Consider the following 15,499-nt stretch of genomic DNA (forward strand, 5'->3'; position numbering starts at 1 on the left):
GCACAGAGAGGTGATAAACTTCCATTTGTCTACAAGAACAGTGTCTACACTAAGGGCTCTTGTAATGCAAAGCTTTGCCTTCAACATTTTAAGACCTGGATGTGGAAGCTAAATGCATCACCTGATTTTGGTACTACTAACTTTTTTTTCTTTTTCCCTTCCAGAGAGCAATAAAATTTTATAACCATCACTTCATAGGCACAAACGAGCAGTATCACACAGAAGTTGGACAAGTGAAAACTCTCAGTTTCAGCTGACCTGGCAGTTGCTGTGGCAATCTAGGAGGTCATTACTGATGTAGGCTTGCATGATAGTGTCTCTCTGTTCTCCAGGATATGATGTTGTCAAGCGCTAAAATAAATAACAACACAAATAAACAAGTAAAAAAACCACAAAAAGCCAAAACTATGTATTGATGTCCCCTGGAGATTTAAAAGGTGGTGATACTCTATAGCTGAGAAACCTCTTTCATGGAGAGCAGTAATTCAACTTCAGTGACCTAAGGGAAAGAGATGAACTGACCTGACCTCAGCTCTGTGATCCATTACAAAACTTACTTGGGAGCTGTCATCATTGTCCATACAGGAAGGATACAGAATTGCTTCCCATAACGTTAAAAATGCCCCTCTAATAGTTACAGATGTGGTGCTTTTCTTAAACATCTGAGGCAGAGCACTGGGCTAGAAGTAACTCTGGTCAGAACAAACAAGACTGCTTTTTATGTGAAAAGGGATACTGAAACTTGATCAGAATTCCATTATTATCATATTTCATGACTGTCACTTTGAACACATCAGCTTCCTTTTCAGCAGGAAAATGTAACTTCCTGTTGTCACCTGTAATTTTTATGAAATGTCATTACTTAACCCAATTCAACCAAAAGAGAGGTACCTGTAAAATACCTTGATTATAAATGAAAACCGGTGATTAGAGTCAGGTATGTCTTGGATACAGCAGTATTTATATAAATGTAAACCAAAAGGATATATGGAAAAAGGAACTGCCTAAAACAACAATTTATTTGAAAACACATCTGAAATTATTTCCACTGAATATCTCAGAAATTTGGGAATTCCTCATGTGAGGAACGTTCTCAGTTGAGAAGGACACTGCTACACTACAGACACCTCCTGCCTGGAGTACCTTCATCATCACAATAGCCTTAGCAAGCTTCACCAACAGGGAAGTTGCCTGTAATATTGAAGTCATCCCCAGAACAACCATCTTGTTTGCAAAAATGGATTTTAGTCCTGGGTGTCTCCAGAACTCCCCCTGTCCTTACCCAGCGCAGAGCCTGAAGTAAGAGGGCCTTGAGACGATCACTCCCTGTAATCAAATCTTTCTTCAGCTTCTCATAATCCAAAGAGGGCAACAATGGCACATCCTGTAACTTTCTAAATGCAAACGGAAAACATATTGATCAAAACTCTGCCTCCTCGTTCAGTGAAGCTGATGTTACTGAGATGGGAAGAGCCAAAACAGGAAGTCTGATTCAGGAAAAGAACTTCCACAATTTCACATTTTTATTATCATTATAGTGTTAGAACAACAGACTTGTTTGGGGTTATTTCTTAATTATGCATGCAGCTCTCTTACCATCATAACTTGCAGACAGTAAACCAGCCAGCTGATGATTTGGGATTTTTACTAGCACAAAACAATACAGTAACATCCTCTTTTCCCCTCCCCACTGGACCACAAAGGCACCAGTTCATGGCTCTTGACACAGCTAGAAACAAATGCAGTAAAAAACTGCAGCTCCAACACCACCTCTGAGCCCTCATGCAGAAATGTCTTCTCCAAGGTAAAGGTGGTATGGGCTGAATGGACTTTTACAGGCTGGAGTATGCTGGCTTAACATGAGACTTAATATAGGACTACTTTCTATGCATCAATACTATCTTGTTATTCTGAAATTTAACACTGCAATAGAAGTTTTCCTTAAAAAAACTGCTTCCAGTCAATGTTTTAATCTTAATGTTTAAATATAATCTGCTCAAATGTTTTAATATCTTTCCATCCTATCACTTTTCAAAACAAATTTTATGTCCTATCATAATTGCCCCATTATCTTGTAAAAACAGTGTCTCAAAAATTTAATATAACTTAATCCTTGAATATACCATCTCTATTCAATGTTATAAGCCAACATTTATTAAATCAGATACAAAAAAAATTAAGTCAAGGCATCCAAAAATCTGTATTAGTGTTTCCCACTTTTCCTGGATTTCTGAGAATGAAACCAATTACAACAACGGGACTGAAATATGTGGAAACACTAAAAATACAGCAAACAACCTCACAAGTGTGGAATGGCAGATTTACTGGATTAACAACATTCTGCTGAAATTGGAATGTTACTGAAGCTGCTGAACAGAACACATATCACATAATTGCACCAATGTTCAATGAGATCAGAGGAAGCACAGAGGAGGAGTGAGTCCCATTAGGAGAAAAATGAAAGTGTGTGCTTCAGTTTACAAAACCCTCCTCTTCTCTACAGACAGAAATGAAGCTCAGCAACAAATACTTACATAGAGGCTAAAGATGCTCTTAACAGTGTGGAAGCCTGGATCACAAAAAGAAAGAAAAAAGGAAATTACAGCATATAAATCCAAATTTCACATAATGTTATTAATGAGGTCCAAAGTGAATTATTTCACTAAAGTTCTGCAGTTCTTTTCTGATAAAAACCTGCACTATAAACCAGAAACAGCTAAAAAAAGAGCACTTGAGTGTTTATCTTTCTTTTCCCTTAAAGTGTCTCACAGGTAAAAATCTCTTTTGTTATGATCTGGCTGTATTATCCTCACCCACATAGTCCACAAATTACCTATGCTTGAAGCACTTAAAAATAACAATAAAAAATGAATAGAAACTACTATCTGAAGCCTGCTGAGGAAGATGAAGAACTTGCTAAGCACATTCATTGACTTCACAAATTTTCATACCTTTAAAATTGCAATAATATTTCACTGGAGACCCAGCATGCATTCCTGCAAATATTTTTTTTGTAATTCTGTTTCAACACTAATGTTATCAAGTGCCTGCTGCTACCAAAATATAACCCTATATATAATTACTAATGTGTAAAGACAGGACTATGTATTCTGGTATGAATAAAACCAGTATGAAATAGCATGCTATTTCTTAGTGGTTCTGCCTAAGATATTATAATTAAATCCTGGATATTTCTTCTCTGATGCAAGGTGACACAGTGCCTGTACAGACACCATTGTGCAACAAGGCGCCTGTACACCAACAGGAACACCAACACACATAAAACACATAAAGGTTCCACGTGAAAGTTGTTTGCCTCAGTAAATATTTGCTGCTAGACTTAATTGTAGGCAAGCAAAGAAGCAGCAATTCTGGCATGAGAGTTTCATGTCATGCATTCTGATGTCAACTACATGCTGTATTTGCAGAATATTCAATGTCATCTCTTTGTGCTGATCTCTCTGCTTAAAATCTCTCATTACCACTTATGCCTGTAAAACTGGTCTTCTCTCCTAACTGAGCCTCTTTCAATGGGAACTATATAATCAATGGCTATTGTCAGATTTAAAACTGTGGGATTTAGGAGACAAAAAGCATGAATACCATAGAGAATATTGAATTGCACCGACTGACATATTCTTGAAAACACAACCTCGTGGGTATCCTTGTAATATAAGGAATTGCTCTCTCAGAGGTGAAATAAGCTTATATGCACACTGGAAAGCATTTTATATTATGTCAATGAATGACTTGCACATAATAGACAATTAAAAGGTCATACACCTCAAAAGTAACCTGTCTGGACAGTAGTTCTCACATCCTAGTTTATCTTACACAATACAAAAGTCTTTCTAAGTATCATATCTGGCCCTAGACTGTTTGGCCCTCCTTCATTTTCCTTAGCATTTTCGATAAGTATAGAGAGTTAACTTTGTTTAAACAAAACTGTTTTACCAGTCAGAACCTATAACCTTGTAGCTGTATGTGAAATGAAATCACAAATCACTTTCACTGCCTCTGTCAGCATCTTTTTCCATTAGAGGAAATGGAAGAAAGTGACTATAGCACTTGAATGCAAAAAAAAATTACAGAGCCCTTGGAGATGGAAGGTCAAAGAGAGAATAGAAAAGAAACAGAGCAGGGCACTGTAGGCCTATATAGATATATATAAAGATTCTCTGCTTCTCAACAAAGTCTTTTTTATGGACCTTTTTGCTGTCTTAGAAAGAAAAACATGTGCTCCAACCAAAATCTAACCAGAGGATAACTGGTTAAAATACACATATCACTCAAATATCACATAAATAAAACTTTTTGACAAGTGTAGGTTTTTGCAAGCTTTTATAAAATTTCAAACTACAGAAACTTCAACTGGAAAACATTCAGGTCAATAGGACAAGGTCCTATTAATTTACAAATTACTTTTTAAGCCAGCAGATGGAACACAGCAAGGTATTTAATATGGTTTCCTTCTCTACTCTTCCTACACCAAAAAGGCACCAGAGAATGAGGGAGGCCCTGCACTGGGGCTCTGAGGGCAGAATCCCTGAGTTGGAAAGAGTTCTGGTCACTGCTGATCAGACCCAGTATATCAGTCTAGAACCTGCACAGAAGAAAGGAAGTTCTTTCAGGCTTTTGGTGTTTCTGGGAAAGCAATAAGGATAAAGTTCATATTACATCAGGTTCAATCACCATGGCTGAACAGGAATGGAGAAAGTTTTGGGGGGCTAGTTTGTTCTTCACTGCACTGTCATTTCTCAATCTATGGTCAACACCACTGACAAGCAGAAAGAATGCAATCATGTTACAGGCAGAGGTTTCCTTTCTTCCTTTTCATCTGCATCACTGTAATTAGTCATAAGTAAGCTAATCTGTATCTGTGGCATGCCGAGTAAGGCACTGGCTGAGGAAATACACTTCCAGTCCTGATTCAGCCACCAGCTCCAGACAGATTCCAAACACATCATTTCATGTCTCTGGGCCTCAATTTTTCTCATCTGAAAAGCAGATACAGGCCTCAATCTCTTGAACAAGCTGGGTTTTGAGATCTACCAACAAATGGCAGAGTGCAAGAGCTAAAAGTTACCATTTTGCTAATAACCAATTGAATGCTTATGGCACAATCACCATAAACAGAAATTATTTAGAAGCTCCTCTTCTACTCATTTTTCTTTGATAACAAGATTTATTTCTTCAGCATTTTCTCCCAAGTCCTTCCCCCAGTCTATCCTGGAACAGGTTAACCATAATTTTAACCTTTTGAGTACCAGTATACCTTGGATTGCCAATGAAAGACAGAGTGTAAAGAACCTGAGGCGAACACGTTCCTATGCCCCCAACACTCAGACTTCATCTTGAAAAAAATAAATTTCATGCAAAACCTATCTTGAGAGAGGATCATTTGTTGTAACTGAAAGACATGCAGAAGCTCAGTCTTAAGCTTAATGCAGTCTTAAGGAAAGAAATAGTAACACAAGAAAAAACAGCCCAAGCACAGCTGATCCTGGTAGGATCATGGGGTATGACTTATGTTTGTGATGGTTCTTGCCAAAGCCAAACCAGGTGCCACATGAAGTCAAATAATTCTGTCACGATGCACATTAGCCACAGATGGCATCCCTTTATTTTTGAACAAAGGCAGGCATGAATATGAACAGCATGGAATAAACCAAAGAAGTTCAAAGGAAAAAAAAATTCAGTCTTTATAAAAGAAAGCAGATGCACTTCATGTGCAAGCCAAAACCACAACTGATTTTATCAAATACTGCAGCCCCATATTCAAACCATATCCCCTTTTCTGTTTGATGTATATATTCATAATATGCTAAAGGCAAAGCTGAAAGCCAGATTGTCCCCAGTTTCCACTATGAAAACATGCTGTAAGAATTCAGTGTAAATTCAATGCAGATTCAGAATTAATAATCAAAGATATGTGATGAATATGTGAAGAGTAAAACCAAAATTTGAGCAGATTTCTACAAATCATTAGAACTTACAAATCTATGTTGAGTTCATTTGTTGCACACTAATAACAAGAAGACTGCTCCATGCAGCCTGTGGGGGATTACTCTGAGCTTGTGTAACCTGGCAGGTCTACTGGGCTATGCAAAGTATTATTTCATAAGAAGATCTGAAAACATTTTTAATGGGTTTTTTTTCCTACTTGTATTGGAGATAAGCTGTTATGAAAACTTCCCACTTGCCATATAAAACAGGTTCTCCAAGACATCTGATGTGTACATTAAAAAGTCACACAGTAATACTGTATGATAATGTAATGGCAACACAAATATCAAAAAGAAGTATAAAATACTCCGCATAAACAGTGAGAGGAGCTGGAAGTTACCCATGTATTCAAGAAATGCCTCAGAAACAGTCAGACAGCTTTACAAAAAATTTATAAACAACTGCACAGTAAGCTGTTACATTCTATATTGTATACAGTTACATTTAACTAATGCTTTATACTAATCTGTATAAGGAAAAAGCTTTTCTTTAGCAAAAATAATTTGATTAGTAATTGCTCACCTGTCATCAACCTTCTCAATCTTAAAAGAGAGCATTATATGAAGTAACAAAGTGCTTAACATCAAGCAAAAAGTGCCCATTATGGGCATTTATGTCACCAATGGGAACAGGTTGACTGATACTAGGGTGATACTTTCACCACAGGTGGATGTGGGTAGTGTTCTCTACATCAAGATAAAAAGAAGTATGTAAGGAACAGTACTGCTATGACTATTTCTCAAAATGAAATGTTGTTTTAAGAGGAAAGTTGAATGCCCACAAGGGTTTACTGTAATTCCAGGTCATATATATATTTGAAATTTAGGCAACTTTTCTTGAAAGGCAAAATCTTGTTTTACATAAAGAAAGTGATAAATATATATATATATATATATGTATAATTTTAAATTGATTGGCATTTTTCAGAATTGGTGTCAATCACTTTTATGAATTGATTACATACCGAGTTACTTAGAAGTAGACTCATTTCCTTTCTTCACAAAGAATGCACTGACTATGGGCAAAATTAGATACTTATGGTGTACTTGTAGTATTGCCAGAATACAAACTTCCATCTGGGTTACAGAAGTCACAGGCAGTAAAGAGAATATAATTTTGTGTTTTCAGTGAAAGAGGATCATTTTAACTGTGTGAAAGAATTTCATAATCTTTACTACTGAAAGGAAGTTTGACTTTAGGAACAAAAAATACAAATTTGTAGAATACAACACCTCTCTGAAGATCACAACTTAACTTCCTGGATTATCTTGAGCAAACATTTTGATTTATCAAAGGTGTTGTGGGGTCAGCTGGTTTTGGCACACTTCAGAGAGCAAGCATACTTTATATAGATGATCCCATGGAAGAAACAACTGCTTTCTGCATGCTGTAAGAAGCTGTGTTTCATGTAAAAGTTGTGGACAAAGCTGCTCTTATGTTGACATGCCGTGTTATGTGCATTATGAAGCCATAAGGTTACCCAGCACATCTATTCCATTCCCCATGCAGAATTTCCAAGCCCTGTACATTTTCTGGCAACACAGCTAATGTCATGACAAGTTAAAATGTGGGAAAATTGCTGCACATTGTGAAATAAAGAGAAATACAGACTGTGACAGACTGAGCAAGCAATGTGAAAAGAAATAAAGATAGACACTTACATATCCGTCATCACAAGGGCTCATAGAGAAATATCCCTTCATAGGCAAACAGACACACATTAAAATAAAGAAGATTAAAAAAAATAAGTTACCAGAAATAAATCACAGAGAAATGCACAGTTCTAAAAAAACAACCAATAGAAATTAGTTTAAAATTAAGACTATTAGCTTTGAAAAGCAAAGTATAAACATGTTCTCCCAGTCATACTTGTATGTCTTAGAACTGAAATTGCTGTCTCTCTCTTGTGATATATTTGGAAGTTTTCCTTTCAACACCTGGCAAATACACTTAGTCTGCACATTGTTCCACTCTGTCAGTGTCAGAACAGCTACACACAAAACACTAATAAAATCACAGGAAGATATGACCTGTACTGCTCACTCCACTGAGGCAGCCAAGAGAGAGGACCTGAACATGGCCTGGATCAGAAGACTTCAGCTACTTAGAAAGCACCTGCCACTGTTCTCCACACTTGCTTTGTCTGGAGTTTCTGACCAGCATGTAACAGAGACTAGGAGAGACAATTTAGAGTGTTTCAGCAGTGCAATCAATTCAACCACAAAAGGTTCCAGGGATAAAATAACAGAGCCTCTGTAGAGAAACCTAGGATGTTGTTACTAAAATAAAGAATGGTGCTAAATTCATTGTTTGAGTAGTTTAGTATAAAATAAGCCCTGTTCTCCTTAATTAAACTAAAATACTTAGAACACTTACTTTGTATCTAAAAAGAACAACCTTAATTAAATATAAAAGTACACAGTTCAACACAATGAAATAAGACCAACATTAATTATTCTGCTTCCAATCTTTTTGTGCAAACGTGCCAGTACTCACTTTAGAGGACATGTTTGTACAGATGAATAAGCACATAAACACCCTATGTAGCAGGCTGCTCTTTAACAGACTTATACAGTGTTACACAGGAGATGTAAGAAATTTGCCACTCTTCACTGTGAGCAGAAAATAAAGTTCTTTTTATTCTTTAACCCATTTTAAAAGTCTGACATTCTTCTTTTTATTACCATGACAATTAGAATTCCCTAATGTGAATGATTACTTCACCTTTCACGGTGCTATACACACATACAGACAGTTCTGGGCAAAGACAATTTAAAATTAAATTTAAGACAAAGGATGACATTGATAGTGACCAATAAGTGAGCAGAAGAAACCAGGAGATAAACTGCATTGTGATGAGAGACATTTCAACACATGCAGGACCTGAGCCAGTGAAAATGGATGTAGGCAAGAAGACAAAATATGACATTAAAGTGAAGTTTTAACATTAAAGGAAATTACAAAAGGTTGGACCAGACAACCTTTCCAAGTCCCTTCCAAACTAGGCTATTCTATGATTCGAGGACAGCAACAGGAAAAGTTTGTGGAAACCCCTACTGAAGGCAACACCTTACCCTTAAAGAATTCATGTAAACAAAAAGCCTTGCAGCAGCTTGTGAAAAGGACATTATATCCTGTATCAGCAAGAATAAATGAACTTCTTTTTCTTGCATGAAGAGGTAGGCTTGTTTCTTCTTTTCCATACATAAATGGGAACATATAAGAATAATCCCATGGACAGAGATGCAGAAAACTGATTATGTTATCCAAAGACAAGTTCACTTAGGGTAGACGCTGTTTGCTGCAATGTGCACTTTATTTTTAAATGAAAGAGCAAACATCTGCATAATAATGTCTAGTGAATCCACTCTGAATGGTTTAGAGATTAAAAAAAACAAACTAAAAACCTTCTGTTACCCTGATCCTAGGTTTCATGGGGTCTGCTGGTGCAGAAATTTCCTAAGTAAGAAATAGAATATTTGCCACCAACTATTACAGCTTGATGGGAAGTGCACAGTTGCAGTAAAATCCATGTCTGAGGAAAAAAATAACAGAGTACAAGAAAAATAGGAGCCCATAGCAGTCATTACAGTGATCCCAAAAGTAAAAATAATCCTTCCTTGTTCACAGTTTGTGTCAGTTTATAGAGGAGCTGGTACTTTTGTCCAGTTACAGAACTTAAAAAACCCATCGCACTACTTTTCACAGCTTCAAGAGTGGTGTCAAAAGGGACCCAAAAATTGCAAGGGACATTAATTCACCTAATTGTATCTACAGGTGAATGTCATCAGACTGAATAGCAGCAAAAACATAATGAGTATTTATTCTATTCCATGACACAGGCACAATACATGCAACCATATATTCATCACATCAGGTCACAGAAAGATTCTCCAGTGGTTAACACCCATCTCTACTATTGACAGAAACTGCACATCTGAAGAAGCAGCTCCTGTTTTGCCTCTAATCCAAAATTTAAGAGAACCTTATTATCTTAGCCCTAACCCAAAATATTCCAGGAAGATGTACACCTTACTTCAACCCAAGAAACCTATTTGTGGGTTTCAGATTTGAGCCTGTGCTACTTTTGATGGAGTGTGAATGTACTGTGTTTGTGATGAAAACCCAGAATACTCTTGGCTTCATAATGTATATTGAACAGAAAATTGCAGGCATTGAAAATTACAACCCCTGCTTCTTATCTACCAGACAAATCGAGACTAGAAAAGGAAAATGGGGGAAAAAAAGTGAAACCTGACTTATATCAAGAGTGTTAAAAATTTAAGGGATTGTAATAGTCCTGTAACACATTACTGTACTTGAAACTATACTTCTCAAATTTACCATTACCCACATCAGTTCCCTATCCAAAGGAACACTAGAAAGTCAGGAATCTATTAAATCTTTAAATAAATGCTTCTCCAGCTTGTCAGACCTGCTGCTCTGACCTTCTATTCTTAAATCCACACCTTCTGCTCTGACAATTCTCTCAGGTTTCTTATCTCCCAATTCAGGGCCACACATGTCAAATGTCATGATGGAAGGTGACAACATTCAACTCCAGCTAAGAGAAAAACCTTAGGTTAAAACAGGGCTTTAGAAAGGCCTTGGAAAGTCTCCCAACTGTAACAGTAGGGTGGCCTCTCTCCTACTGCAAGCAACAGATGCATCCTGTTAATGGATTGTAGATCAGGCTCACAAGGTGACCCAGGAGGTCACAGAGCTGGCAAGAGATATGGAGTTGTTCTGCAAAGAATGATATCCAGTCCAGCTCACCAGAGAACACAAAGCTAGAAGCCCTTGATAAGTAAGATTTCGGGGTATGATTACAACAGAAAACAATTTTGATTGTCATTGCCTCAGGTCTTAAAGCCAGCTCAGTAACACTTGCCACTGGGATTTGTTCTCCTGATACAAATTTCTTCCAGTTTGAAAGGACAGGCCTTCAGCCGTGGTGGGGGGCAAGGCAGGAAGCTGATGTTTGCACATTAACAACTGATACAGGTCATCTTCATTTTTAATTTCAGAGCCTGAGACCTCACAGCTTTCTACTACACAATGCGATTTTCCCCAACATTAAAAGTTGAGCATAATGTACCGGGAACAAAATCAACTTTGCACACAAATAGTGCTACTAAGGATATAATCCAAGGTATACTCCTTAATTTCCTTGGACAATACTTCATTTTGGTTACAGTACTCATATCCTCCTTCCGAGCGTAACTAAAAACTACCAGTGTAGCTGATTTAACAAAATACATTCTAAAGCTTAAGTACAGAGCTCAGAGAATAATGCAGTTTTAGCATTTTCTGCTCTCAGAACCTGACCCAAAACCTGGATTGTCCTGTGAGTTGCAGTACAACTGGCTGCAAACTCAAGCACCTCCTCTTCCCAAATTCTGTAATGCACATCCACTCATACCCTAAATAACAGTGGTGCAAATGTAAGGCTGCATGACAGTACAACAACACAAAAAAGTATTTTCCTTGCTAATGTTTTTTTTTTCCTGCTCATTTATTTAGAGATATTGATCCAACAGAAGCAATTTATTTCAGGGTCTTGTCTTGACATTGGTGATGTTAGTGAGATAGGATCATCCTAAACAGTCAAGGTGAAAAGTGGAAAAAAACAGTAACCAAACAAACCACCATATTTAATGCCTGATAAAACTCTTTATGCAATGACTGTTTCTTTGAAGCCTCTCACTTATCTTGCCCAGAGAATGAGATGATGGTAAGGTAAGGATGAACAAAGTAGCTGCTCCTCTGCTAGTCTCTTCCCTCTGCAATTATGGAGCTGGCTGCCCCTTACATCAGGAGGAGGTTTGTGATATGGAGTAGCTGGAAAGACCACACTAGTGCCTCTAAGTAGTTATGGGCAAAAAGTGAAGGAACCTTCCAACACAAATCCAGCACAGATGCTGTGAACTCATGCTTCTACTCAGTCTGGGTCACGGTGCCTCCAGCTTTATTCCAAAACTTATGTAAAAACCTGAAACCACTTAAGGGTAGAACAATAACATCTGAGTGTATAACAATAAAGTACTTAAATCCTTGAAGAAAAAGGAATGGCATGCCTGAGTGGCATAGCGGCGAACAAGCAGAATTTTAGTTCATCTCATCTGGCTTCCTGCATCAACAAAGCCTGGGAGTGGTTAAAAATACTCTGGGATGATAAAGAAGTCTCATTTTTGTTTTCATAAGACAATATATATTTTTTCTTCTAACATTTATTTGTGTTTCTACATGTTTGCCATTCATATATAAAATCAGAACCCTTTATAAGTGAAATAAACAAGAAAATATGATCAGTCAAGAGGGGACAAAAGGATAAGATGAGGAAACCTGATTATGATGCAGTTAATGTCTATATGCAAAGGCTGTGATTAGCCCTCCAAAATTTGGCTAATGCCTCAGAGAGCCTGTGTGGATCTTCTTATAGAAACAACATGAGAGTTCAACCACAGTAGCTACCAGAACCTCAATGTCACCGCATGACCTAAGCCAGTCTAGAAACCCTTAAGCTAAACAGTCTCAGGGCTGTAACTGGACTGGTCCTTCACTAGAGAGCTTGGCTGGCACAGCAACTACCTCAAAGAGTGTGGATAAATGACCCACAAAGTCACACAGAAATAGTTCTGCTAGCAAAGCCTAGTATAAAAATAGATACAACTGTGCCAGGAGAACACAGCTTTACTTAGGTTAACCTAGTTAAGGGAGACGAAAATTTACTTCCAGCAGGGAAAAAAATCCACCACCAACACATCCTCTTTCTCTAACCTATCTGCTTAACTGGAGACTGTGTCAAAGTGGCCATAGTATAGTGGTAAAGGCACTTTTGGAACAGAAGTGCTTTTAGAGACATTTTTAGGGGAGCAGAAATCAGAACCTTACACAAAGATGACGCTCTTCCTTCTGCCCTTTCCTTAAAGTGTTCAAATAACTGGAGGATCAATGTATGATAAGAAGAATAGAAATAACAAGCAATACCCTGGGCAAATGGAGCACCTTGAAAGCACAGGAGAAAAAAAATAAGTCTTGATGCAAAGCAGTGAACAGGAACAGGGAGAAGAGGGCATGTGGCTGTACAGAATGGATGATCTCAGTACAGGAAAGAAGAAATACAACCTCAACATCACATGGTAAAAATAGAGAAGACTACCAGGGTACCTAAAGCATTATCTCAAAAAGCCACTGGCAAGGAAAGAGGAAAGACCTCTGAAAGTTGTTGGTTAGAAGAAAGATGGGGTGGGAGGAGGGACATTATGGGATGGGAGATGACATAAGCTATGGACATGATGTAAATCTGAAGAGAGGGGACCAGCAGACAGCATCTAATATTGAGGTAGAAAACAAACAGATCCTGGTTCCTTCCTGAAACCCTGAAATAGCAGCTTTTGCAGGCGGCATAAGAGTGCACCTCCTAAACTCATGGCAGGTCAAAGAAAGGAGTTCTGACCATTAACAGGAAAGTGAGGGCATTTAAAACAGCTTGAAGAGCAATGAGGAATAACACTTATCTCTGAAAATATTAGCACATAGAAGAGGAAGCATTTGTATTATATCCTTATCATTCTGCAGCAAATTTTCAAGAGGAACAAAATGAACCCATAGCATCATTGTTATTAAAAACCTTGGCTAGAATAAGAAGCAGGAATTTTATTTTCTTCTGCTTTTCCTTTAAACATCACTAAGTTCTCCTGCTATAAAGTTAAGTACACATGAATGCCTTCCATGGCAAAAACGATAAGCACAGTTTATGATTTTGGCTTGTCTTTGTAAAACAGTGGTACACAATATTTTCTTTAGCAAAACATTTTGATGTAGTTTTATGATTAATGCTTATTTAAAAAGCTTGAACAAGCGAGGTATTAAAAGAAGTTGTACCACTGAACAGTTCTTACACTATCATTAAGTAACTTAAATCTCACGGACATAATTTCATAGACACTAGAACTGTCCTAAACTGGCTCTGCTGCTGAAAAATAATCCCAGAACTCTCTCCCAACTTAGGCAGAAGAGATTGAGCAAAACATAAATGAGTGAGGGGTACTGCAGTCATCTGGAAAGAAACCAGAGAATGGTCAGCAGGCAAAAGCCAGCCCTAGGGATCCTGAGCTGCTTATCAATAAGATCAAAGTTTCTTAGATAGGATGTTAAAAAACCATCACATAAATCAGTAAGGTAGCTTGGGTGTATCAGCTAACTGCTCATCTAAAAGTGGCTCTTCCTCCCCTTTTCCACATTTGTTCTCATGATCCTGTGTGATGCTTCTCCTTCAGCTGCCTAAGACAATTAATTCTCCATAGAGTTACAGGAGCATCACTGACAACAGAAAGGAACAGAGCACGACTCCAGAGCTGAGCAACACCTCTCCCTTTTTAGCTAAACTAAACTGGCTAAGATGTCCTAAGTTTTAGGATTTGGTTTGGGGGTTTTTTAAAGCATTTTAGCTGATACAAATCTTACTGTCCTCACAACAACAGAATTAACCATACTTATACAGACACAACTATACAACCAGGTCATTGACCAGCATCTGAGATCAACAAAACAATATATTGCCATATTCTTATACAAGCTTGAACACATTATATTTTGTCTTTCCCATTACAGAATATTTATTGTCCTATATGTAGCTTAAGTGGTACTGTCTTTTAAGAGAGTTAATGTAAAAATCCCAAACATTTATACTTACAGTTCCAGGCCTCGAGAAGTCAATGTGGTGTGCTACAGTTTGTTTCAAGTGATTGCTAAACAAGCAAGCAAAAACACTTTGAAGATGTTCTGGTGTAATCTAGATATTAAGAAACAAAGTGAGAATAGGATTACATAAAAATTACACTTTCTACCAGACAAGTGTTTCTATATTAAAGGCTGTTTGTTTGGTTTTCTTAAAGTGCAAGAAATCACACACCTGAGGCTCACTGACACAAGCACAAGGTATATACTGCAACTACCATTCTGTACAGAACTTTTTAAAACTGTAAATTCTTTATCTGGGAATTGTTATGCCATTCACAAGACTAATGCTAAATACTTTCAGAGAGTCTAGGAGAAAGCCAGATTTTGTCACAACTCTATTTGCATACATATTTTTGTGAATCAAAAGGTTCAAAATCAAATCAAATTTAAAAAATTAAGCCGTTTTGAGCTTGAAACAATGCTGATGTGTTGTTTACCTAAAGAACAGAATTTACATAACTGCCTCATACAGCAGAGAATATAAATATGAATTACATGGTACAGCACTTTGGTTTTCAATGCAAAACATCTCAGTGGGTTTAGTTTTTTTGGGTTTTTTTTTTGTTTTGGGAAATCTATACCACAGAAGAACATCTTAATTTCAGGAGAGTTAGTACCTTCCCCAGAGGAGAGATGAGAGGACTGAGATTATAGAAATGCAACTGGGGACACTTCTGATATTCCCAGACCTTCAGCAGGACAATGAACCCCTTCAAATTCAGAACGCTGTAACTTCAATATCACTTTA

The 15,499-nt window shown here is 37.4% G+C and overlaps 1 protein-coding gene across 3 annotated transcripts in view; it reads right to left on the minus strand.

Moving 5' to 3' along the window:
- The window catches only part of ARMC9 (armadillo repeat containing 9), a 58,890-nt gene that overhangs the window by 32,146 nt on the left and 11,245 nt on the right, over positions 1 to 15,499 (minus strand). For 2 of the 3 annotated variants that reach the window (XM_062498834.1, XM_062498836.1), the window contains exons 8-11: positions 14,705 to 14,803; positions 2,535 to 2,569; positions 1,283 to 1,394; positions 259 to 351 (exon numbers count right to left, since the gene is read on the minus strand). In XM_062498834.1, coding sequence (XP_062354818.1) covers positions 259 to 351; positions 1,283 to 1,394; positions 2,535 to 2,569; positions 14,705 to 14,803 — 339 coding nt within the window. The remainder of the gene's footprint in view (positions 1 to 258; positions 352 to 1,282; positions 1,395 to 2,534; positions 2,570 to 14,704; positions 14,804 to 15,499) is intronic. The other variant, XM_062498835.1, reaches the window with a different exon arrangement.

This window comes from Cinclus cinclus, chromosome 10, assembly GCF_963662255.1.
Source record: "Cinclus cinclus chromosome 10, bCinCin1.1, whole genome shotgun sequence".
NCBI lineage: Eukaryota > Metazoa > Chordata > Aves > Passeriformes > Cinclidae > Cinclus > Cinclus cinclus.